Consider the following 27,294-nt stretch of genomic DNA (forward strand, 5'->3'; position numbering starts at 1 on the left):
CATTTACAATGGGAACAAATGCGGCGTCAAGATTAACGACAAACGCACTGATTATTTCAGTCAAACGAAAGGAGTTCGTCAAGGCTGCAGCCTCAGCCCGACTCTATTTAATCTCTATATTAATGAATTGGCATCATCACTTGAGAAGTCCTCTTGTCCTGGTCTGACCCTCGAGGACAGAGAGATCAAAAGCCTCCTGTACGCTGACGATCTCCTGCTGCTGTCTCCTCATGAAGAGGGTCTGCACCAAAGCCTCTCGCTTCTGGAGGAGTTCAGCAGCAACTGGGCCTTACCCATAAACATGGAGAAGTCCAAAATCATGATCTTCCAGAAGAAACCTCGCCTTACTGACAACAAATACACATTTACACTCGGGGGAACCATTCTTAATCATGTCACCTGTTATAATTATTTGGGTCTGACAATCTCAGCTTCTGGAAAGTTTGACACTGCAATGAAAGATCTGACTGATAAAGCACGTAGAGCTTATTATAGTATAATAAAACCCCTGTTCAAATTTAACCCACCCATTAAACTATGGCTGAAAATCTTTGACAGCATCATCAAACCCATCCTCCTATACGGCTGTGAAATCTGGGGCCCCAAATTTAAACTAAATTACGATTCCTGGGACAAAACCCCTGTGGAAACTTTCCACCTCGAGTTCTGCAAGAACATCCTGGGAACTCACAGAAACGCTCCGAGTCTGGGTTGCCGGGCAGAATTAGGCAGATTCCCTCTCCTATCTGAGATCCAGAAGAGAGCCGCAAAGTTCTGGTTCCATCTATCAGATGCGCAGTCAGAGAGTTACCATCACTGCGCTCTCAGACACAGGGCAGGACACCCCGAGAGCGACCCCATGCAACATTTAGTGGAAAAACACCAACTTAATCCAACAATTCAGTTCAGACACGCAAAAGTAAAAGAAATAGGGAACATAACCAAAGAAGAATACATACAAGACTGGCAGATAAAGGTCACACAAGTAAATAAATTAAAATACTTCCACAAAATAAAGTCTGATTATAAATTGGCCCCATACCTGACCGATATCAGTAACTATGGTCAGAGAAAGCTCCTGACGAGGTATCGCATTAGTGACCACAGTCTGTGTGTGGAGACGGGCCGGCACAAGCCGAGCTGGAGAGCCAGAGAGCTCAGACTGTGTTCACACTGCACTGATGGAGTCGTAGAGGACGAGCTGCACTGAGAGAGACAGAGAGAGAGAGAGACAGAGAGAGAGAGAGAGAGAGAGAGAGAGAGCTCAGACTGTGTTCACACTGCACTGATGGAGTCGTAGAGGATGAGCTGCACTTCCTCACCCAGTGCAGCAAGTATAAACACATCAGAGACTCTTATTTCACACGAATAGCTCAGATTTTACCCCAGTTCCAACAAGCGAGCCTCATAGACAAACTGTCTTATATTCTGGGAGAGAAAGAAGAGTGTGTTCTCCTGGCAGCGCAGTACGTGTCTTCCTGCCATCATATGAGGGACAAGGGCTGAACCCTCTTTTACATTAAACTGCTCTCTGTACTTATTTTTTTTTTTCTCATTGTGATATATTTATGCATAATATTGAAATGTATTTTTTTTTTTTTTTTTTTTTTATTATTATTATTGTTCACTTTTATGTATCAACATGTACGTATGTTTGTATATGTCTATTGCTTTGGCAATATTGTGCTATTTTACACAGTCATGCCAATAAAGCTCATTTGAATTGAATTGAATTGAATTGTATGAGAGAGTGTGAGAGAGGAGTGTGTGTATGTGTGTGAGAGAGGGAGAGAGTGTGTGTGTGTGAGAGAGAGAGACAGAGAGAGTGTGTGTGTAATGTATGAGAGAGTGTGAGAGAGGAGTGTGTGTGTGTATGTGTGTGAGAGAGGGAGAGAGTGTGTGTGTGTGAGAGAGAGTAAAGTGTGAGAGAGAGAGTGTGTGTGAGAGAGAGAGAGTGTGTGTGTGTGAGAGTGTGAGAGAGGAGTGTGTGTGTATGAGAGAGAGGGAGTGTGTGAGAGAGAGAGGGAGTGTGTGTGTGAGAGAGGGAGAGAGTGTGTGTGTGAGAGAGGGAGAGAGTGTGTGTGTATGAGAGAGAGGGAGAGTGTGTGTGTGTTTGAATTTTGATTAGTTTATTTTCCTTTGATCAACAAGAAAATAATTTATTAAATATGACTCATTTTTTTAATTAAAGTTTTGTTTCATAATTTTTTTGTGTGTGTGTGTGTGTGTGTGTGTGTGTGTGTGTGTGTGTGTGTGTGTGCTTTCTAGTGTGGATCACTGTGGAGAGTTCATGATGACATCAAGACTACACAGATGTAAGTCCTCAAACACAGTTTTAGTGTGTGTTGTTGTAAATGTTGCTGTTGTAATGTGTGTGTTCTTGTGTTCAGATGCCGTTGATCTCACACTGGATCCAAACACAGCATACACTGATCTCGCTCTGTCTGAGGAGAACAGAAAGGTGACGCGTGTGGATGAGAGTCAGTCGTATCCTGATCATCCAGAGAGATTTGATTATTGGGAACAGGTTCTGTGTGGAGAGAGTCTGACTGGACGCTGTTACTGGGAGGCTGAATGGAGTGGAGATGGTGTTCAAATATCAGTGTCATATAAAGGAATCAAGAGGAAAGGAGGGAGTCGTAACTGTTGGTTTGGACGTAATAAGAAGTCCTGGAGTCTGAGTCACTCTTATCACGGACTCTCTGTCTGGCACAATAATAACTCCACTGATGTTTCTGCTGGTTCAGGATCCTGTAAGAGAGTAGGAGTGTTTGTGGACGTGTCGGCCGGCACTCTGTCCTTCTACAGCGTCTCTGACACACACACACTCACACACTTACACACATTCACACATACATTCACTGAACCCCTCTATGCTGGATTTAGACTTTATTATGACTCTTCAGTGTCTCTGTGTCACATTAAACAACAAACACACTCTGACTAACACACACACACACACACACACACACTAAATTGCCATTTTTCCAGTTGTGTAACTGATTGTGTGTGTTACTGCATTATCACCATTATTGATATTCACACACTTTATTTGTGCACAATGTGTTATTAAAATCCTTCAGATGATCTGATTAAAACTGCTGGATCTCACAGGATTATTATAATCAATAATGTGAGATGAATAACACATCATCTATATAATCATAGAGATAACTGTAAAATGAACATTAATCTACTGTCACCTCCAGTATTTCACTGTTAATTCACATGTTTTATTACAGTTTAATCATGTTATTGTAGTTTATGGTCAATAAACGCTTGTTCCTGTTTCAGTCTGAACATGTTTCTTCAGTTGTTGATCTTTGACTGTTATTTTCATTCATGATAAACGTTTGTCACCCTGAGTTTCACTGTTTTTACACGTTTGCTTTTTAATGTCCAGTTTTGACTGAATCACTTTATGAATCTTCATCAAAAGAGAGTTTGGACTGAATCTAATACAGAAGAACTGTTGAACAGGAAAGTAAATGAGTCTGGGACAAATAATCAAAGTCAAAGTAAAAAAACACTTTATTTTAATGTGTAATTATATATTTAAGTACTGAGTAATATTAAGTACATGTAGGGGAGAGTGGGGTGAGTTGTGCCAGTTTTTACTCAAAGTGACTTTAAAGTGAGGCCATGACAGTAATGCCTTCAACTTAAGGATGTACATGTATTTCAGGATGTTGTGCATCCCTGATAATAATAACTTTGGATCTGAAATAAATAGTTTCAGAAATATAGCTTTTGGGAAAAAAGTGGTCTCATGGCACAACTTGCCCCTGGTGCGGGGTAAGTTGTGCCTTTTGGGGAAATATGTTGGGGTAAATTGTGCCAGTGCTTTCTGAAGTAAAACAGAACATTTTAATGTTATGAACTGTAATGCTATATGAAAGCAAGACAAATTCAATACAAAATGACTAATTTAAGGTTTATTTAGATATTGTCACCCTGGAATGCCATAGCATGCGTTTTTCCTACTATGGTCAATTGCATAGGGATTTTGTATTGAACATAACTCTGGATCACAGTGTCATAGAGACCAGGGGGCGGGCTCATTTTACTCAGACGACCAATCAGTCTCTCAGGAACATTGTGAAGCTATCAAGCTACGGCCTAGCAACCATTTAGAGCACCATAGCAACACAATAGATGATATTTGTGAATCATTTCAGGCAAAAAAGGCTTTGGCAATAGATGCCTGTTGACAGAACGCTGTCTGTCAATTATGTAACATAAGAATAAAGTTACTAGGCTAATTTCTAAACATCCTATTGTGACTTAGGCCACTTAAAAACTGAATAAAACTTCTCTTTATTAACATAGTGCAAACTCAAAACTGAAATCAGTGTTAGCTATATTAAACAAATAGCAGGTAGGCCTAAGTCAAACACTGATGAGGCATGCCCATCTACTCACTTCTCAAGATTATCCCCTGTGAGTATGTAGGTCTCTAGGTGGTCTGGATCTGGCACAACTTACCCCATGCCCTTTGGCACAAATCACCCCAGACCCACAAGTTTGAATAATTAGCATGATCCAGCAGTTAAGAGCTAACATCATGCTAACTGTATTGACTCATTGTGTAGCCTACTAAAGCACTAAAACATGTGTGAAATGTTTTCAAACTTGTCTATAATTGTCCAGACACTACAATCAAAAAACCTTAATCATAGAAAATTTACTTTGAAAGGGAAAAAACAGTTTTTTGCACTAAAATGCGCTTAACTCTCATGCCATGTATCTCTCTTATTTGGAGGATGAGTAAAATTGATTGCTTTTCAAAATTATGTGGTCACATGACCAAATTATTCTATGGTTTTCCAGAACAAGGGGTGGAACTACTTCCCCCCTGGCACAAATCACCCCACTCTCCCCTACGTACTATAGGGTTAGGGTTCATTTATAGTTATTACTATAGTAAATACATGTAAAAACAAAACATGTATGAAGTTTTTATAAATGTACGCAGTATTCGTGTTTGTTTCATATAGTTTTAGAAAACTTTTATATTATTTTCTACAAGGTTAAAAACTGGAATGTGGTTTACGTTAAAAGAATATAGTACATATTGTCCTTAAACGCCTTTATGTGTGAGACTACATCTGAATTATGTTAAAAATATTGCAATTATAATTTTAAATCAGAAAAAAATAAAAATAAATGCTCATTATGTTTATTTTTACCGACAGTCATTATTACATCAGGATTGAAACAACATGAATATATGATGAATCTCTCTCTCTCTCTCTCTCTCTCTCTCTCTCTCTGTAACATGTGCGGGCGCAGCGCTGCTGTCAGTCATCTATCACTCACCGATCAAATAAGGCTTTCCAATTATCACTCCACGCCGGTGTGGAGAACACATGAGTCCTAAGATCGGACTCATCTCTTCAATCGGACTCATTTGTTCACCACACCGGTTCTGTTACTGAAGAATCCAACACGAGACAACGATATGGCGCAACCAAACTGTTACATGATTGGCTGTTAGCGTGTCACTCCCTACGTTGCTAGGTTACCAGAGAGTGGCTGCGTTCGAAACCGCATACTCAATGAGTAGGTACTTAATTTCAATGAGTACTTACTTAACGAGCGCTAAAAGAGTAGGTACTTTATAGCCAAATCTCGTTGAGTATGAATCATAGACAGTAAAAGAAATGGACACAGCGACCCCATTGGATTCAACGGAGACAAAGGCCCTGTCCCAAATGGCACACTCCGGACTTGTGGACTTCCTCAGAGTCCACACTTTGGTGACGTCATGTAGTGCAGACCTATAGGGCCCTTGGCGCGAGTCCACGAGGGCGCATTGAGAGGTAGGGGAGAGTGGGGTGAGTTGTGCCAGTTTTTACTCAAAGTGACTTTAAAGTGAGGCCATGACAGTAATGCCTTCAACTTAAGGATGTACATGTATTTCAGGATGTTGTGCATCCCTGAGAATAATAACTTTGGATCTGAAATAAATAGTTTCAGAAATATAGCTTTTGGGAAAAAAGTGGTCTCATGGCACAACTTGCCCCTGGTGCGGGGTAAGTTGTGCCTTTTGGGGAAATATGTTGGGGTAAATTGTGCCAGTGCTTTCTGAAGTAAAACAGAACATTTTACTGTTATGAACCGTATGCTATATGAAAGCAAGACAAATTCAATACAAAATGACTAATTTAAGGTTTATTTAGATATTGTCACCCTGGAATACCATAGCATGCGTTTTTCCTACTATGGTCAATTGCATAGGGATTTTGTATTGAACACAACTCTGGATCACAGTGTCACAGAGACAAGGGGGCGGGCTCATTTTACTCAGACGACCAATCAGTCTCTCAGGATCATTGTGAAGCTATCAAGCTACGCCCTAGCAACCATTTAGAGCACCATAGCAACACAATATATGATATTTGTGATTCATTTCAGGCAAAAAAGGCTTTGGCAATAGATGCCTGTTGACAGAACGCTGTCTGTCAATTATGTAACATAAGAATAAAGTTACTAGGCTAATTTCTAAACATCCTATTGTGACTTAGCCTCTTAAAAACTGAATAAAACTTCTCTTTATTAACATAGTGCAAACTCAAAACTGAAATCAGTGTTAGCTAAATTAAACAAATAGCAGGTAGGCCTAAGTCAAACAATGATGAGGCATGCCCATCTCCTCACTTCTCAAGATTATCCCCTGTGAGTATGTAGGTCTAGGTGGTCTGGATCTGGCACAACTTACCCCATGCCCTTTGGCACAAATCACCCCAGACCCACAAGTTTGAATAATTAGCATGATCCAGCAGTTAAGAGCTAACATCATGCTAACTGTATAGACTCATTGTGTAGCCTACTAAAGCACTAAAACATGTGTGAAATGTTTTCAAACTTGTCTATAATTGTTCAGACACTACAATCAAAAAACCTTAATCATAGAAAATTTACTTTGAAAGGGAAAAAACAGTTTTTTGCACTAAAATGTGCTTAACTCTCATGCCATGTATCTCTCTTCTTTGGAGGATGAGTAAAATTGATTGCTTTTCAAAATTATGTGGTCACATGACCAAATTATTCTATGGTTTTCCAGAACAAGGGGTGGAACTACTTCCCCCCCTGGCACAAATCACCCCACTCTCCCCTATGTTTGGGACAGACTCGATCGTCACACCGGAAATAACGGTCTGGTTGTTGTTGGACAGGAGAAATCACGTTTTTGCGCTCCGACGTCTTATCTCCATGTCAACTACACAGCCTAATTTTACAGTTCTATATTTTTTTTATTGTGCATGCCACCTGGGCATTAGACAATAGATACATCATGCTTATTTAAAAGATGTATACAGTTGAAGCTAGCTACATAATAATACATAATGTTCCATTTTAACTAAGATTATAATTTTAACACATAATGAAAATGTGCATGAGTTTCAGATTAATTTACAGGTTTCAATATTCATACTATGTTTACATATGACTCAGTAAAGCCCCGACATTCGGTTCTATTTATTTAATGAATTATAATGTGATCGTATTATTCAACACACTATTATTATGTTTGAGACATCAACCACTGCTCGATGACCATAATGTTTGTATAAACTGTAGGTAACAACTAGTAAAATATACATCTAGGTAATAAAAACCGTAATATTTTCTTCTCAGCCATGTCAACAATTATCCGTGAGCGAAATCTCCTCCCATCTGTTGTCTGATTGGCCTTTCGCAAGGATTCCTGGGTAGTTAAAGTGCGTGAAGCCTGCTTCTATGCGGGCTTCGCGGAAGACCGCTTCAAGGGTACAAAGGGGGCGCTGCTGAGCACACTTCAGAGCGTTAAAATGCTGAATGGGACGGCCTACGGACTCGTAGACTCGGCGAGCACGCGCAATTCAAGTCCACGAGACCGAAAGTCCACATGAAGTGCGCGATTTGGGACAGGGCCAAAGTGAAGCCAATTAGAAGCTCTCACTTCCTGGGGGTCCAGCGTACTGCGCAGACTCAAACTGAGCTTGACGACGTAGATGTGACGTGAGCAAACCGTCTGTCTTCTAGTAGCTGTGCCAAGATCAATCTGAATCATTACCTTCCGAAACTCGCAGAGACGGAGAGCGTGAGTAGGAGCTGTCCATGATCTTGGAGCAGGAGAAACTTTTTGTAGGTGTTCTGATTAATTACTTTGTCATTTTGCCCCCACGTCCCCCCGATTGCCCGCGAGCTTCTCCTCCTGTCCATACGGTAATTTCCTACTGTGCGACAGAGAGTCGCGTGGTTATGACGCAATCGTTAGCCTACTTTTACAAAAACTGCTTCTACAGGGCCATAACGTAAGATACAAGGTAATGGAGCATTTTATACATTGTCGTGTTTCTTTAGAAATAAATAATGGACAAATGGAGTCTTTAAACGCCTCAGATGTGAAGTTATTCGCTGTCAAAGTGACGCCAAAATGAATGGGAGTCAATGGGATGCTAACTGCAGGTGGGGTTCCGTTAGCCAATGGCGGCGTCCGGGGGTACTTCAAAATAATACAAATCCCTGCACCCTTGGTATGAACAGAGCCCGTCTACGGAGAGCCTGCCCACTCCCTATTAAGCTCTATTGTACCGAATTTTGGTTGTAGTTCCACCAGAGTTCCACTGGGGGGCGATCGCCATGAGTGCAAAATGAATGGGAGTCTATGGGGCTAGACGGCTAAATGTGTCTCTTTCACCCGATTGCCGTTGATAAATCTCAAATCTGATTGTAGATTTTGCAAGTTCAACATGGGTTTTAGGTCGAAAGTTGAATGAACGCGTACTTATGTCCTTTCGATTTCTTACAGGTTAAGTTGTTGTTGCCCATAACACGCTAGCATTCTGCTAATGAACGCTGATTGGTCTGTGAAGGACTGATTACGACCAGAGAAACCGCTTGATGGCATCGTGTCATCCGCAGCGGGACCAGAAACAAACAAAACAAAAACTCTTCTAGCAAGTGTGTTTACCTGTGTCAGCTGTGTTGTCGATGCCTCGAGAGAAAAGAAAGTGCAGAGCGCGAACGCACCATAGTGACTGAAGGACTGCCGTGAAGCAGTATCTCGGGTCGTACATGTATATGACGTCATTGACACTTTAAAATACTTTTTAAAGGAAATAAGTGACTCAAAAAAATCTAACACCCAGCAATGTGTAATTTCTTTGCATCTCCTTTCGAATACAACATTCAAATTACTAGACAAAAAATTATATCCTGAGAAAAGTGGATTTTTATTGGTATAGCGCCATAGACCTCCATTCATTCTGAACTCATCCTGTACTGTGGTGGTTATAAAAATATATAAATTTATATAAAGAAAAAAAGGAAAGAAAACTAATAATAATAATTAGTGTCATCAGAATGTTGTCATTGAAAAATAATCTGAATGTGTTTATTGCATAGTATGTATGAGTTTGGTATCCCTTGCTTATTGATTAGCGATCATTTGATTGCTTTTGCCTTGGGACTTTCATAATAATTAGTGTCATCAGAATGTTGTCATTGAAAAATAATCTGAATGTGTTTATTGCATAGTATGTATGAGTTTGGTATCCCTTGCTTATTGATTAGCGATCATTTGATTGCTTTTGCCTTGGGACTTTCACCTGCTGGGGGAGGGGGCGCGCGCGCTGCTCAGACAATACAGAGACTCTGAAGACATTGCAGCAGCTCCGTGTCCGGTGTCTTTTTTATTGACCATTATCTCCCTAACCAGGTATAAATGAGTAAAACTTTGTTGAAATACACTTTATATAAGTCAAAGATGCGAAAGACGTCGAGTGTCATTGTTGAAGTGTAGTCAATGTGTATATATGTATGTCTAAAAGTTCGGTTCAAGTTAACCGCGTGTGTATCACGTGTACAACTGGTGAATGCTAAACTGATGGCAGAGACCATGCGGTCATATAAATGTGAAAACGAGTAAATTAATATTATATTGGTGTTTTTGAGAAATAATTTAAGAGTTAAGTGACAGATGACACTGTTTAACAAAGGAATCTGTTGGTTCAGAGAGAGGATGTGGTTATGTAATGAAAGTGTGTAACTAGATAGAGTATAAAATGTGAATATTGTATTCAATATACTGTACGCAGTATTAAGAATGTGCATTTTAATGAGTTTATATTGAAATTATTTGTGGAATTTGTGGAAAGAGCACCTGTTGAGAAGCTGAGAATAATTCTGTTTTCTTTCTGTATATGTGTTTTTCTCTAAAGAGATCTGAAATCTGTTATCATATGTTTCATTGAAATATGAGAATGCAGAAATATTTGCATTAGTCAGACAATACAGAGACTCTGAAGACATTGCAGCAGCTCCGTGTCCGGTGTCTTTTTTATTGACCATTATCTCCCTAACCAGGCGGTCAGGGTGCTACATTTTGGAGGCCCCAGCGAGGATGAATGCAGTGCGAGTTGGCTTCCAGTGACGACAGCCCTCCTCCAGTGACATTCAGCCTTCTACTCAGCCCAGGTGACCAGTGCAGTGAAGACGTTCGGTGTCCGTGTCGAGCCAGGAAGGAAAGTGCAAGCAATCTGAGGTTTATTTTCGATACCAGGAGCGCTGCAGGATTCCAGCCTGCTAAGGGCATTTCTTCTATCACTTTGCACACATCCAGACTGAGTAACTCATGGATCACGTAGAGGATCTGAAGCTTGAGGTGATAGGAGCAGTATATGCTCTCTCACAAGAAAATTTGATCGAACTGTGTGAATTCCTAGGAATAAAGTGTGAAAGTGTCAGTAGCAAAAGCCGGTCATTTTTTGTTTCTGTGATTGTGAAACACATTGAGAGAGAGGCATTCGAAGAGCTTGAAGATGAGGGTATGGCAGAGCTTTTGTGTATAAAAGACAAAATCTGTGAAATTCAAAGGGTTAATGCAAACAGTGATTCAGATAGGCAAATAGCATCAACCACTAAGAGAGTGAATGTAAATCCAGAAGCAGAAACCACAGTAGCAGAAATCACAGAACAGGAAAAACTGCAAAAAGAAATTGACACATTACAATCAGCATTACAGAAGTTAATAGTTCAAAAACAGAGAGCAGCTAATCACACACCGAAACAGACAGGTACACAACATAATATAAGTACTGAACAGAGTTATTCCACATTGCCAAGTCCAAATGTACAGCCAGACACGAGCTCCGATCTTCAGTTAATGACACACAGACCAGTCATGCCTCCCTGGAACAGAGAATTCAAGATATCAGGACAGATAGGTGAACCTGGACAAAAAGATAAACTCACCTTTTCAAGTATGGCGCATCAAATCGAACATGGATTGAGCAGGGGAGTGTCAGAGCTTGAAATAGTGGATGCCGTAATAAGAGCAATCGCACCAGGCATGCAGCTGCGTAGTTACCTGGAAGGAAAACCAAATTTAACCCTCCCTGTGCTGAGACGTATACTGAGAGCGCATTATCAAGAAAGAGGTGCAACTGAATTGTACAAACAGCTTACCTCCGAGGCGCAAAGTAGTAAAGAAACCCCACAAAGTTTCCTCGTTCGGTGTCTTGATTTGAGGCAAAAGATCCTGTTTGCATCCCAGGAAGCGGAATCCAGTTTGAAATATGACCCGAATCTAGTTCAGAGCATGTTTCTTCACACTGTCCTTACTGGCCTGCAAAATGACAGTATCAGAAGTGATCTGCAACCTTACTTGACAACCATTGATGTGAGTGATGAAGTTCTTTTTGATAAAGTCAATGTTGCTTGTGCAAATGAAACCGAGCGACAAAACAAGAAGAAGCTGATATATCAACACACAAAAGTGAATCCAGTGCAGGTTAATGAAGTTGCTGTTGAAAAGAAAGCAGGGGTGCAAACAGCGCGCTTTTCGGCGCCTCCCGCTTTTTTCACGTCAGTTTGGGTGACTTGTGTGAATCGTGCAGATCCGAAGAGTTTTTTTTTGAGAGGGTCTGATTATAATTTAACCAACAGTAATTCTGGACTGCGTCCACCAACAAGTAAATAGAATAAGCGAATCAGAACACTGCGCGCCAAACCAGCAGTATGTGCGCAAGCGTGAACCACTATGTTTCTGTCTCACTCTGGATCTGCCACTGCATCACATTTCACTCTGCGTGGCGTGGAGTGTCCGTTTTTATGTCGGCTCTCATGTTAACTGGTTAGAGCTTGTGTTAGAGCACAATGCCTGCGTGACACACACACTTCTCAAGCCGCGCCGAAACCGCGTGCTAGAAATAGAACCGCAACCGACGCCTATTTTTCACGCGACACGCAAGAGTTTTGGAAGTTTTCAGACAAAATAGAAGGCGCAAATACATATTAATAAATTACATTTTGATGCTTGAAAGTCTCTCGGTTTTGACAAATGCATATATAATTGTAATTTAAAAAATAGGCCTAATTATCGATTTTCAAATATTGCCCCTGTCAATAGGCCTACAGAACGAAATATTCTGTATCCTATTTTGCCGTCAATACTGCCGACGTTGTCTTTGCTGTATCAGGCTATATATATTATGTTTAACATCCAAATGTAGATGGTCTGTCGGCGCACAGAGCCACGCAGTCGCAGACAGCACGTGAAGTTCGTGAACACCGAATTCCCTTTTCTTTCTTATCTATTTGTGTTTGAACAGACATGTGCATGAAAAAATAAGCCAGTGTCCGTCTCAACGAGTTTCCCCGTAAACGCAGTCCAAATAAAACGGATGCGTGTCATTACCGGTATTAGATACGTGCATTCGTCTTAAAGGGACAGCACCCAATATGCCTGCAGCTGTTTGTGTCACCAAAGTTAATCAAACAACAAAAGAGAAAGAGAAAAATCACGTTTTGTCAAAAGATAAACTGTATTAATACTTAATACAGTTAATTTACCTGAAAAACATAAAGCACTGCTTTATTTCTCATGTATTTGTGTTTTATTGTATTTATATTTGTATTTTGTTTATTAGTTTCTATGCAGATGCACTAGGCCTACCCTACACAATTACCCCAATCATCCTAGAATTATTAATTCTTAACAAAAAGAGCTATTCAAATCATCAGGTGAAATTGTTTTCAGGAAGTAGCAGTAAAGCAAGAAGAAGAAGTGCAAGATAATTTTTCTAAATTTCATTTGACTCTATGTGCCTAGGGTGGGTTGGGGATGGTGGCAATGTAGTATCTGGATATTTGCCGCGGGACGAGGGCTTCGATTACCTCTCTCTTTTTTGACCATACATGTGTTTGCACCCCTGAGAAAGGAAAGACACAGTGTCACAAAAACACAGAGAAAGTTGAACCTGACATTTTGAGTGAGTTAAAGGAAATGCGGTCTGACATGGCACTGTTGAAGGATCTCAGTGCGGAGGTGTCTCAAATTAAAGAATCCATTCTACAACCTCAGATCATGTCCACACAGTTTTCTGCCAATCTGAGGGATCAAACTAACATGCCACCACCCCAGCCTCAGTACCCACCTCAACGTTATGTGCAGCAATATGACAGGAGAATGGGGGCATATCAGCAGCCACAGTGGCTGCCTGCACAACGTTATCATCCTCCCTCAACTCGTGTGAGAAAATGTCTGGCATGTCAGCAAAGCGGATTGGATGTATACTGTACTCACTGCTATCGGTGTGGCAGTAGCGATCATTTTGTGGCTGGTTGTAGAGCACGAGGATCAACAATGTACAGAGAGCAGTCGTTAAACGGGACGGGGTCACGACTGCGGGACGAGGAGTGACCAGGTATTCAACGATGTCCCCACAGAGATGCGCACAGTGTGGTAACACCGGTTCGAACTTTAGACTGCAACAATGTGCTGCCTGTAAACAAACACTGTATTGCTCTAAAGCATGTCAAGCTAATCACTGGACAGTCCATATGAAACAATGCAATCAGACAGCAAGAGTACACACGAATTCTGCAATGCACAGGAAGAAATGTGAAGCCGACAAGTCTACACGTGCCGCCTTTGTAGGAAAACAGTGTCTAGTGCCATGTTACCTTCAAGGGCTCCTTGTTGATGCATTGTGGGATACAGGATCTCAAGTTTGTATAGTGGATGAACACTGGAAAAGTGAGCATTTACCAAACATCAGATTGAGAAATGTGGCAGAGGTAATTGATGCACCTGAAGGACTTCATCTAGTTGCAGCAAACGGACAGGAAATACCTTATATTGGGTGGATGGAAGTAAGTTTTGGTTTGGCATTAAAGGAAGTGGAAACAGATGAACTTGTCATACCTGTGTTGGTGATGAGGGGTAGTCAGCTTCGTCATCCCATCGTCGGATATAATGTCATCGAGCAAATGGTGAACACAGAGAGAATAACACAGCCAATCACAAGTGAATTCCAGAGATCAGTCTATCCGAGTGCCGAAACAGAAACAGTTCAAGCGTTCATCAAACAAATCCACGCTGAAACACCATGTGAATATACCGTCACAACAAAAAAAGAAAATGTTCATGTGCCCAAACATACATCGGTACAAGTGGAATGCAGAGTGCAGACATACAAACCAAAGCAAGAGACAGTGCTCATTTTTGAACCTGACGTTAACCCACAGTGGGCAGAGGGGTTGGAGTTCTGTGAGACCATCGTGACTATGCGGCGACATACAACACACATAGTTGTCAGTGTTCAGAACCCTACAGATCATGACCTACTGTTAGCCGGCAAGATAGTAATAGGCACAGCGCAACCTGTGCAGGCCGTTTATCCAACTGCAGCTTTTGAGGAACCTGGTTTAACTTCGGTGATGGTCAGTCAAATCAAAAATGAAACCAGCAACACTTCTGACATCGAATGGGTTCCGCCAGTCAATTTGAGCCATCTCAGTGAGTCTGAAAAACAAACAGTTCAGCAAATGTTAAAAGAGGAAGCAGCTTCATTTTCCGAATCTGACAATGACATAGGTTGCATTGAGAAACTACAACTTGCCATTTCACTGAAAGACACTAATCCTGTTGCTCGCACTTACCGGTCAGTGCCTAAACCTCTCTACCAAGAAATGAAGAACTACCTGCATGATCTCATAGCGCAAGGATGGGTGCAGAAATCAAATTCACCATATGCCTCTCCTGTCGTATGCGTCCGAAAAAAAGATGGCAGTTTACGCCTGTGTATCGATTTCAGAGAGCTGAATCGGAAAACGCATCCTGATAGACAGCCCATTCCACGGGTACAAGACATAATGGACAGTTTGGGAGGGAACTCTTGGTTTTCGCTTCTAGATCAAGGAAAAGCATATCATCAGGGCTTCATGGCCAAAGAGAGCAGACCGTTAACAGCCTTTGTGACACCGTGGGGTTTATATGAGTGGATTAGGATACCTTTCGGTCTGATGAATGCTCCTTCAGCTTTTCAACGCTGCATGGAGGAGTGTCTGGGTGAGCTGAGAGACAACATCTGTGTTCCTTATCTGGACGACACGTTAGTCTTCAGTAAAACCTTTGAAGACCATGTGGCTGATGTAAGGAAAGTCCTGCGAAGATTGAGACAGTATGGAATCAAACTAAAACCTGGCAAATGTGAACTATTCAAACGTGAGGTGCGATACCTTGGAAGGATTGTCTCGGCGGAAGGGAGTAAGATGGACCCGGCTGATACAGCTGCCGTGAGAAGTCTGAAAGATAAAAGACCAAGCACAGTTGGACAGTTGAGAGCAGTCATGGGTCTGTTGAGCTACTATCGACAGTATATAAAAGATTTCTCTAGAATTGCGAGTCCGCTGTACGACCTGCTGAAAGAAACCGAGACAGCGAAGGAAGAATGCAAGGAGATACGTAATCGACAGTCTAAAGGAAAGAAAAGGGGAGTGCCTTCTCACAGGCCAATTGTGTGGATGGACAAGCACCAAGAGATCGTGGAGGGACTGATCGATTGTCTAGTTGAACCACCAGTACTTGCGTTCCCGGACTTCTCACAGCCGTTCATACTTCATACTGATGCATCGAATCAGGGCCTGGGGGCAGTTCTATGTCAAAAGCAAGAGGGAAAGCTAAGAGTTATCGCTTATGGGTCCCGAACCCTGACAGTCGCGGAAAAGAAGTATCACCTCCACTCAGGGAAATTGGAGTTCCTTGCCCTGAAGTGGGCTGTCACTGAAAAATTTAAGGACTATCTATACTATGCTCCCACATTCACGGTGTATAGTGATAATAATCCACTTACTTACGTCTTAACCAGTGCAAAGCTGAATGCGACAGGATGTAGATGGGTGGCGGAGCTCGCAGATTTCCATTTTAACATCAAGTACCGGCCTGGCAAAGAAAACGGGGATGCAGATACCCTATCCCGGATGCCACTAAACATTGAGAGAGTAATGAAGGAATGCACAGAGGAATTGCCATCTGACTGTGTCGAAGCGACCATCCAATCTGTTGAGGCACCACACTTCAGTATCTTCTGTACTGCAATGATTTCTCTAGATGACACCATGGCATCTGAACATGCATGTGAGCCATTACCTGTGGAGGAGATCAGGCAAGCACAGCAAACCGATGACCACATTGGACCTGTTCTACAGTTTAAGCTGTCCAATGAAAAGCCGACAGGACACCTGTTTAAGACCTTGAGTGCACAAAGTAAATGCTTACTGCGCAGTTGGGACAAACTTTTCCTGGGAGACGATGGCATCCTTCGTAGAAAGACGAACACCCAGAGACAGCTAGTCTTACCCGCAAGGTACAAGCAGCGTGTGTTGAGAGAATTACATGGTAATATGGGTCATCAAGGTCTCGATCGAACATTATCCTTAATCAGGGAAAGGTTCTATTGGCCACAAATGCTCAATGATGTTGATCACTATGTCACCAAGAGTTGCGTTTGCCTGAAACAGAAGAAACCATGCAGGGAGGCCAGAGCACCGCTTCAGAATATCGTTACTACTCACCCGTTCGAGCTGGTTTCCATTGACTTCTTACACCTAGATAAATGTAGAGGAGGATATGAGTATATTCTGATTGTAGTCGACCACTTCACACGATTTGCCCAAGCCTACGCAACTACCTCAAAATCGGCTAAAACTGTTGTTGACAAGTTGTTTAATGACTACGCTCTGAAGTTTGGATTCCCGCAAAGAATTCATCATGACCAAGGAGGGGAGTTTGAAAACCAGCTAGTTGCTCAGTTGAAGAAGATTTGTGAAGTTGCTGGATCAAGAACCACGCCATATCACCCCCAGGGAAACGGGCAAGTTGAACGTTTCAACAGAACGTTACTTCAGATGTTGAAGACATTGACGGAACAGCAGAAAACTAACTGGAAAGAGTCACTCAACAAACTCATCTTTGCATACAACAGCACACGATGTGAAGTGACAGGATTTTCACCATTCTACTTACTGTTCGGAAGGTCCCCGAGATTGCCCATTGATCTACTGTTCAGTTTGACATCTGAAACCGAAACTACTGGTTATAAAGAGTATGTGAAGAGATGGAGACAAGAAATGCAGGAAGCATTGGAAATCACCAGACAGACTGCAAAGAAGGTGGCAGATAGAAACAAGAGGAACTATGACGTAAAAGTGAGGGGTTCCATGTTATGTCCTGGAGATCGCGTCTTAGTGAGGAACTTGACACCTAGAGGTGGAACTGGGAAGCTTCGAAACCATTGGGAAGATGTTGTACACACTGTAGTTCGTCAAGTAGTAGAAAAAGGCCCGGTTTTTGAAGTGAAACCAGAACATGGTAAAGGAAGATCACGTGTTCTCCACCGTAACCTCTTGATGCCCTGTGATTATCTACCCTTGGAGACTGATCTTGGAAAGGAAGAAAAAACAAAGCGACCAGTGGAAAGACCAAAACCAGTAAAGAGATGTGTACCAGGTCCGGAAGAAGAGGAGGATGAGGATGAAGATTATCCTTACTATAATTACCTACCTGCGGTCCATCATCCGCAATCTGGGCGTGAAAACTGTCGGGATAAATACGTACCTGAGGTCCAGTTTCAGTTACCTGGGGAAGAAAACGAAGAGTTACAAAGTGGAAACTTACCAGTTATCCGGCACAGTGAACCTGAAAAGGAAAGGGAAGAAATTGGTCAAGAGGGAGCAAGGGATTGTGGAACAGAAGTTGTAATGGAAAATGAGGAGATACCTCAACAGGAAGTTGATGTGATGGAGGAGGAACAATATGTAGAAAGACCTGATGAAATGGAAGATGTACCTGTAAGACGGGGTGAGAATGACAGGGAAATTGGACAGGAATACAGATGGCCTAAGAGAGAAAGGAGACCACCAAAGACATTTACTTATGATCACTTGGGTACTCCAGCATGTTATAATGTAGAGCCTATAAACACAGCAACATTTCAACCCATGTCATACGAGATGTAGAACTTACCTCCATGGACTTATCCAGTGCAGCACTATCAACCGGTATACTTGTATGCATACTGAAGAGACTGAGGAAATGGAGAAAAGGAATGGGATGTGAAGAAGGAAGACGATGCAGTTTCCAAAACATGCCTTTATTCCCAGTTAGCCTGCAGTACACATATGTAGTGAGACATTGCATACAAACAGTTAGGACATTGAGATAAAACAACATTATCAGGAAATTGTTTCAGGATTATTTTTATTTTGAGTTGAAGTAATTTAGGAGAGTAATGTCGGGACGACATTTATTTTTGACGGGGAGAGTGTGGTGGTTATAAAAATATATAAATTTATATAAAGAAAAAAAGGAAAGAAAACTAATAATAATAATTAGTGTCATCAGAATGTTGTCATTGAAAAATAATCTGAATGTGTTTATTGCATAGTATGTATGAGTTTGGTATCCCTTGCTTATTGATTAGCGATCATTTGATTGCTTTTGCCTTGGGACTTTCATAATAATTAGTGTCATCAGAATGTTGTCATTGAAAAATAATCTGAATGTGTTTATTGCATAGTATGTATGAGTTTGGTATCCCTTGCTTATTGATTAGCGATCATTTGATTGCTTTTGCCTTGGGACTTTCACCTGCTGGGGGAGGGGGCGCGCGCGCTGCTCAGACAATACAGAGACTCTGAAGACATTGCAGCAGCTCCGTGTCCGGTGTCTTTTTTATTGACCATTATCTCCCTAACCAGGTATAAATGAGTAAAACTTTGTTGAAATACACTTTATATAAGTCAAAGATGCGAAAGACGTCGAGTGTCATTGTTGAAGTGTAGTCAATGTGTATATATGTATGTCTAAAAGTTCGGTTCAAGTTAACCGCGTGTGTATCACGTGTACAACTGGTGAATGCTAAACTGATGGCAGAGACCATGCGGTCATATAAATGTGAAAACGAGTAAATTAATATTATATTGGTGTTTTTGAGAAATAATTTAAGAGTTAAGTGACAGATGACACTGTTTAACAAAGGAATCTGTTGGTTCAGAGAGAGGATGTGGTTATGTAATGAAAGTGTGTAACTAGATAGAGTATAAAATGTGAATATTGTATTCAATATACTGTACGCAGTATTAAGAATGTGCATTTTAATGAGTTTATATTGAAATTATTTGTGGAATTTGTGGAAAGAGCACCTGTTGAGAAGCTGTATAGAAGCTGAGAATAATTCTGTTTTCTTTCTGTATATGTGTTTTTCTCTAAAGAGATCTGAAATCTGTTATCATATGTTTCATTGAAATATGAGAATGCAGAAATATTTGCATTAGTCAGACAATACAGAGACTCTGAAGACATTGCAGCAGCTCCGTGTCCGGTGTCTTTTTTATTGACCATTATCTCCCTAACCAGGCGGTCAGGGTGCTACATGAGCGCCCTCATATGGAATCAGAGAGGAACTGCAACCAGTTCAGAAGCCGGAAGTGTACTGAGAGTGAAACTTCTCGCCATATTAGACATTGGGTGTTTCTCAATATGCGTTCTTCAGCGATCTTGCGTCCTTGTGTTCTCGTTTTACGTCATCATAACCGTCGAAGTTCAGACCCAATTCTCAAGAACGCAAGTACAGAGGACGCATGAAAGAACCCGGATGTGTTCTTGATACCGAGGATGCATCGAATGCAGACTTGAGCTAGTACTCGCCTGGTGTCCCAGAAGTCATTGCGGCCGGTTCAGAGTTCGTTCTTCCAAGGAAGCTTGGCAAGACCGGTCTCCACGAGAACACAAGTCCGTTCTCTGCGTTCTTGGAATTGAGAAACAGCCATTCTCTGGTATGCGTGATTTTTTTTCCCAAACCACTTCAGCGGAAATCCCGCCCTGCAGCCTATTTAATTGGTTTAGGTTACAGTGACGGGTAGGTTTAGGGATCAGTGTTTGGTGTAGGCAATCTGTGACGGGTAGGTTTAGGGATCAGTGATTGGTGTAGGGCAATCAGGGCGGGATTTCCGCTGAAGTGGTTTGGGAAAAAAAAATCACGCCTCTGGTTGGTATGAATGAGAACCGGACATCTGCCATGTTGACGTTATCATGTGACCTACGACGCGTTATCACAAGCGCAACAACTTAAAAGATTTGAACGACACGTTTAATTCATCTGTCTGTAAATATCATGATATTGATTAAACTTGCTCATTTTGTGGTCTTTTTGAAGAAACTGCTGCCCATTTATTTTGTGAGTACATTTAGGGTTGATTTAAGTTCTTATATTTAACCCTATTAATATGACCCACCGTTTTATCCTTAACGATATTTATTTATATTACGAAATTGTTTTCCTCTTTTTCTTGTTAAATTTAACTCTCGTTTCATCCCTCAGGCCTATAAATAACAGAAAATGCATTTTTTTTAAATGTATTATATAATTAATTAAGAAAATATATATTGATATTCAACCTTATAGGTTTTTTCCTGTGTATAAAATCTCATAATATATTTGCAAACCCATGATATATATATATATATATATATATATATATATATATATATATATATATATATATATATATATATAAATACATACATATACATACATACATTTACCTCACATTTACTCGACAGCCCTACCTAGAACGGTTTTCCTCAGCGTTTGTAATGTCTGCACAAAGGGAGATTCACCTTTGGAGAAAACTGTTGATTTTATACTCGAAAAATTTAAGTATCATTATTAAAAATTAATATTACCCCAGAATGAATTGCATTGCTATCCCAGCCCAAAACATACAATAATAACAACGATAAATGCTGATCAATTAATTATATTACTTTTTACTGTAAATTATATAATTCAATAAAACAAACAAAATGTCATGTATGTCATATGAAATAGCTATGCATGAATACACTCTAGATGTGTATATAGTGAACATCTACATTTTCATTCAAACAATAAATAAAGCATTAATTAATTGTATTTTATTTACTGACAACAATGAGAAATATTAATAAATTAGTAAAAGAATGAATCAAAGTCACCATCACACAATAAACAAATGCATATACAAGTCAACACATGAAACAAAGCTTTATTCAAACTACAATCATGTATGTATGTAGGCTACAGACGCTGAACCCCACATCCTTCTGCCATCTCAACACAGCGGTTCCCATTCTGCGGCTTTATTCTGATGAATCAGCTGACCGCCAGAGGTGAGCCGTTCCTTCGTGCCGAAGGTTGTTGCGTGATGTGTTGTGCTTCACAATCTGAGGCAATAAGGGCAGGTGGAGTGATGGAGGGTCTCATCCATGGCACCATCTCCAGGATTCAGCTCTGGGCTCCTCATCCTCAGTGCTCACACCAGCCTGCTGGCATTTCAGATCCTACAAAATACACAAACATAACACGAAAGCAGTCATTTTAACAGCACAATGTCATTTGATTTCAGTATTATTTAGAAGACAAAAAACGCTTTTTTTCACAAATGCCACCATCATCTTCCCTTGCAGGTCCTGCTCCACCACAAAAGCTGTGCAGCAAATGCATAGAAATCAAGAATCAGAAAAGTGCTGTAATAGCTCTGTTTGAAATTACAATAATTAAAATAAACTACAACTTAATATTTAAATAGTTGTTGTTATTCATTTCTGTAATGTCACAAAGCCTTTGATGGCAGCATTCAGCTTCATGAGCCACTCTCCACCGGATAAACACACATCTGTTCATCTGACCCTGTAACATCCAGACGAGATTCACATAACCTCTGATTTATGAGCTCAACACTACATTTACATGTTGAGGTTGTTTTAACTTTTTATCCTACATAAATGTTCCTTAATTTATCAACAGTACTAATGGACAAATAAAATAGATAACTTATGTTTAGTTACTTTATAGATTTGTTCTACATAATAGCACACATACATCACTCAGATGCCTATTTCATATTTAATCTGCAATTCTTATAGAAGAGTTTCTTGCCAGATATTAAATAGACATTTAGTAATTGTATTTAAGATGTATACGGTTTAAAATGTATGCAAATCCACTTTGGAGACGCATGTCCTTACTGGAGCTTCTCTGTTAGCTATACATAATAAAATGTGATTTACAGCAAAATCACAAATATATAGCGTCTTTACATCTTCAACAATTCAACAGTTTACTGTACAGTAGTTCAACACATGCGATCATTTGATTTGTAATACTCACATTTGAAAACAGTCTCGTCCGTCACCCTTTCCGTCACGTTCGAGTATGACCTATCCTTCTTGTTCTTTTTTATGACGTATCCTCTCGCGTGGCCTCCTGGGATAGAAGAGTATCCATCGTTGAACACTCAAAAATCTGGGCGGAAGCAGTAAGCCATCCGGGAACTTCTCGCCTACTCTTTTATGAATGCTGATGTTTCTAACGTACTGCTTCCTTCACGTACTGTTTTCGCCTACTATATAGTAGGAAAGTAGGCATATTCGAACGCACTTAAGTCCGAATCTCGCGATAATTAGTACGTCACCCAGGTAATTCTCGCCTACTCTTCACACGCATAGGTTTAATACCTATGATCACGCGCGTGAACTCGGCAATCGACTACTTTGGACTTCACCCGAAAAACAGGATGTAAACAGGTATTTGCGCTGGCTTAAATAACATCATTTTTATACATTTCTTTCACATCTACTGCAGTCAGACTCACTCGTGTTCACTCAGAAGGAATCACTCACATTTTCTGTGCACTTGTAATGACACATCAAGGATGTTAAGAGGCTAAAAGCAGGTTTAGTACTTGCCCCATTGAAGTCAACAGGGTGCAAATTTTAAAAATAGAATAACTCGGTGTAGGCAACACCGATTTTTGTCGTTGTTCTCTGTATTGACAGCACTCCAAATGTACAAAAAAAATGAGCTCATTGTTAAAATTGACCGGAGTTCTCCTTTAAGTCCGAATCTCGCGATAATTAGTACGTCACCCAGGTAATTCTCGCCTACTCTTTTGGATTCGTACATACTTTTTCGCTCGCCTACTCTTTTTCCCATACTAAATAGTAGGGAAGTATGCGGTTTCGAACGCAGCCAGTGAGTGCCTTTGTTCATGCAACCAAACTTGCTTCACAACCTCTGGTTTCTTCCGACGAAGAAAAAAAAAAAAAAAAAAAAAATATATATATATATATATCGAGCGCATTTCTTATTGATATTGATTACATGTCTATCGCGAGATATATCGTTTTATCGCCCAGCACTACTTTAATCCATGTTTTTAACTAATTGGGGCATTCTACCAGAAACGTACATTTCCACTTTAAAAAATCTTGGGGGAAAAAATATTTTTCTTAAATCTGAACGTTGAGACATATGGAGGACATGTTAAACTATGAGAAACACATATCATGCCATCTCTGCATGTTTTTATGATTAAATAAAATACATTTTTATACGCATTTCACCCCTAAAATGTCAGGCCCTGTCACAGACAAATTTGTGTATGTTAGAATGGTTTCCTAATGAATTTCTTTGATACAGATAGCATTTTCTTATTGATCACATGTCCCTGATTGTATCTAACATGGTTTTATAATTCCTTTTAGAAATATAAGTAACTTTTAGGTCAACTGTAGTACACAAAATCACAGAATACCCACCAGGCACTCATATAGTTGTAAAATAACTACCTTTACATAGGAGATTTTTATAAAAACATAGTAGTGGATATACCCCCACCTTCATCTACACAGTTAAAGAGATTAATTAATTAATATTTCCTCAAATAGTACACTTTTGTCATATTTCCTGTGTGACAGGACTGACCATGGCGTGACAGGACTGACTTTATGGATTTTGATGATGCAGAAAAAGTTATGGTTTGTGTTCTTTATTTAAGTTTTGATTGGCATTTATTTTTTAAATTATTATTATAATTTTAATGTTAATGTAATATTAGACTATGGTAAAATTCAGCCAAGGACATACATAATATTGCCAAAAGTATTGGGACAGCCCTCCAAATAATTGAATTCAGGTGTTTAAATCACTTCCATGGCCACAGTTGTATAAAAATCAAGCACCTTGGCCTTCATTTTACTATTGCATGCATTAAATACATAACATATGCAATAAATGTAATAAAAAAAGAACAATAACATTAATTTGTACGGCCGTGTGTCACACAGGAATGTGACAGGGCCTGATGTGATAGGGCCTGACGGTCGGCCATTTTAAACTGCCATTACTCAGCCTGCTAGCATGCTAGCATAAAAACTGTTAACATGCAAGCAAGGAATTTCAATAACCTTTTTAGACATGTTTTGGATTTAAAACATTTTCATTATTTTCTGGAATGTTTAACCGTGACAGGGCCTGACCCTTTAGCTCGTCTTCCTAAAAAAAACACACAAAAACAAGCTTAAAATCATACAATTCAATGACAGAATTCAGCCTTGATCAATGTTAGCTTCACCTGAGTCAAATGATGTCACTTCCTCTGAGTGATACCCTTAAAGGCGTATTTCACACATTTTATGTAGAGTTTTATGTAAACGTGACAGGACTGGCCAAAACATGGGGACAGTTGTAAAATAGAATTTATTTGTAGAATTTATATATAATTTTATGTTTTTGATCAGTTGATGTGAATGATAACAGCTTAAACTTGTTATTGATGAGTTTTTTTTCCTAAATAACAGTTTTTAGCATAACAAAACCAAATTTAGGAAAAATAAAACGGGATTCATTGGGCCCTACATAACTCCGACTGGTTTTGAGCAAAGTATCTGAACAAATAGTGTAGCTACTCAATCAGTGACAGGCTACAGCTACTAGCTAACTTGACCTCGGCACACAAGGTAAGGAGTATGAATGTTTGATTTATGTTGAAGTGTTTGGGACATTGGCTTTAAATGATGAGCGTTTCGTTTTTGTAATCAGGCTTTCAAAGTATATCAAATTTTGGATTTAGATTCATCGGCTAATATATCAGATATCGGCTTTCGAATATAAATAAATGATCAGTCATCGAAATCTGCCCAAATGTTCATATCGGTGTATCCCGAATTTGATTTCCAAAAACAAAAAACAAAACAATACCTTCTGCACATCTCTGACTTCTGACTGGGACAGAGTTCATTTGGAGAGTGGAGGGTTCAACCTCACTGAGAATCTACAAAACATAACATTAGGCCTAAAAAAAAAAAAAGTTTGGTTCCGGTTGGTTGTCAGTTGAGGTCATGGGTCGGTAGGGATTTTTTTTTTTTTTTTTTTTTTTTTTTTTTTCCTCCAGTGTTATTTTTTGACTTCTTGAAGCATGGTTTCAAATGTTTTTAAACCCAATTTTACAATTTTGGTTGACATGCTAGTGTTGCATGGGCAAATAATTATCACGTTACACATGTCCATCATTGCAAAAGAAAGAATAATATGTTGATATGGACTAGGCTAAAGTTACGCTACTGTATTTGATATTACTAATTTACGCGGGCGAATCAAACTTTTACGACAGTGATTCTGTATTCCCGTTTAAAGTCTGTTGTTGCCATAGACACGCAAAACGCACACACACACACACAAAAAGCCTTCGCGGGAGTTTGACAGGCGATCTCATAGTAGATTAACATGGAGGATTTGAACTTGAAAAACGGAGTGTACAGACATCTTTTTGTAGTCAAACAACATTCTTTGTTATGTTCATTTATGTGGTTTATTTGATTTTGATGCTATAAATTAACTAGAAGCAAGAGACGATCAGTTAGTTTTAACTGATGATCTAACTTACAGCGATCTGTTCGACACATTCAAGAGCCACAAAACGGTATTTATTGTTTACATTTCTTTAAAAAATGACCACATTTGAAAGGTGAAATAACCAAATGAGACTTTGTTTCATATTAAAAGTAAGCTGGTAATGTTAACTATGTCCTGTCTGTCAGCATGTTGTCAGTGCCCTCTCTGTTCCGCGATATATTGTTGACTCCCCCCCCCCCCCCCCCCCCCCCCCCCCCCGTGTTTCTCTTAATGTTACGATTTCCAAAGTTATAGCTCACTTTAGGAATTGACAGTTAAAGGGTTTTGATGCAATACTTAATGGTTTTTAACGGATTACTTAAGTGTAAAACAGCATTTAAAGGAAACTGTAATTTAATTAACGATGTGTGAAAGACCGTTCTTCCCCAGTCTCATAAAATAAATTTGGGTCGCACATAAATTGACAGGGTCGGTCGGAAACCGGAACCAAACAATTTTTTTTTTTAGGCCTTAGACATGAAACACTGGTGTAAATACATGAACACTAGATCTCACAGATGTCTCTGCTTCGTTTGCTCATTCCCTTTCAGCACAACTCTCACTTACCTCGTCTAGACCCACAGTAAGAGCAGCACAATCACTGCCTGATGACCACTGGCTCTTATGGCTCATCTGAGAATATGAAATTAAGTATTACACGCAGAAACACTTCACCTAAGAGTTTAAAAATAAATAAATAAATGGAATATATAAGGGAAAATGTACAGTCAGTCAGTAATTAATACAACATAAACATGGAAAGGATAATCAGGGTCCCAATACACAGCTACCTATCAATAAATATTTGCACATGAAATATTGATTTGAGATAATATACAAGATTACAAAATAGTTAAAGTTTTCAAATCAATATTTCAATATTTGAATGTTACCACGGCACAAGGTAATGTTCATGCCTTTTATGCATCACATTACATGTGTTTTCATTACAGTGTGTCAGGTTTAAGACGTGTTTTTTTCTTTTAAGCAAGACTGGGTGTAAGAGGCGCTTTAGGAGCGGCAGAAACAGCGGTTTCCCTGGTAACGGCTGTACACAAAGCAGCAACGCTCATAAACGCTGCTTTATCAGGAAAGATTAAGAAAGATTCAATCGTAATAACAAAGAAGCTTTTCTAAAGACCGTCAGTTCACTTCACATATAATACATTCATATAAAAACACCCGCGCCGCCTTTTGATTTTGAAACGTGCAGTGCTCGTGTTTATTCAACGATGTCAGTGCCAACCAC

The 27,294-nt window shown here is 39.9% G+C and overlaps 1 protein-coding gene and 1 long non-coding RNA gene across 2 annotated transcripts in view; one reads left to right on the top strand and one right to left on the bottom strand.

Annotated features, from left to right (window-relative positions):
* LOC307171562 (NACHT, LRR and PYD domains-containing protein 3-like) overlaps window positions 1-3,493 on the top strand; it is a 63,513-nt gene extending 60,020 nt beyond the window's left edge. Inside the window, exons 6-7 of the mRNA XM_079893267.1 lie at window positions 2,269-2,315; window positions 2,391-3,493. Of these exons, the coding sequence (XP_079749393.1) occupies window positions 2,269-2,315; window positions 2,391-2,947 (604 nt within the window). The 3' untranslated portion in view covers window positions 2,948-3,493. The remainder of the gene's footprint in view (window positions 1-2,268; window positions 2,316-2,390) is intronic.
* A 6,808-nt stretch (window positions 3,494-10,301) lies between these two features.
* LOC307174612 lies at window positions 10,302-20,161 on the bottom strand. Its single transcript, XR_013824015.1, has 4 exons — window positions 19,979-20,161; window positions 11,455-11,614; window positions 11,242-11,356; window positions 10,302-11,178 (listed from the first exon to the last, which is right to left on the bottom strand). It is a non-coding gene; the product is annotated as an uncharacterized lncRNA (long non-coding RNA).
* Window positions 20,162-27,294: the final 7,133 nt, after the last annotated feature.

The sequence above is a fragment of the Squalius cephalus genome (genome assembly GCF_949319135.1).
Source record: "Squalius cephalus genome assembly, chromosome: 1".
Classification (NCBI taxonomy): domain Eukaryota; kingdom Metazoa; phylum Chordata; class Actinopteri; order Cypriniformes; family Leuciscidae; genus Squalius; species Squalius cephalus.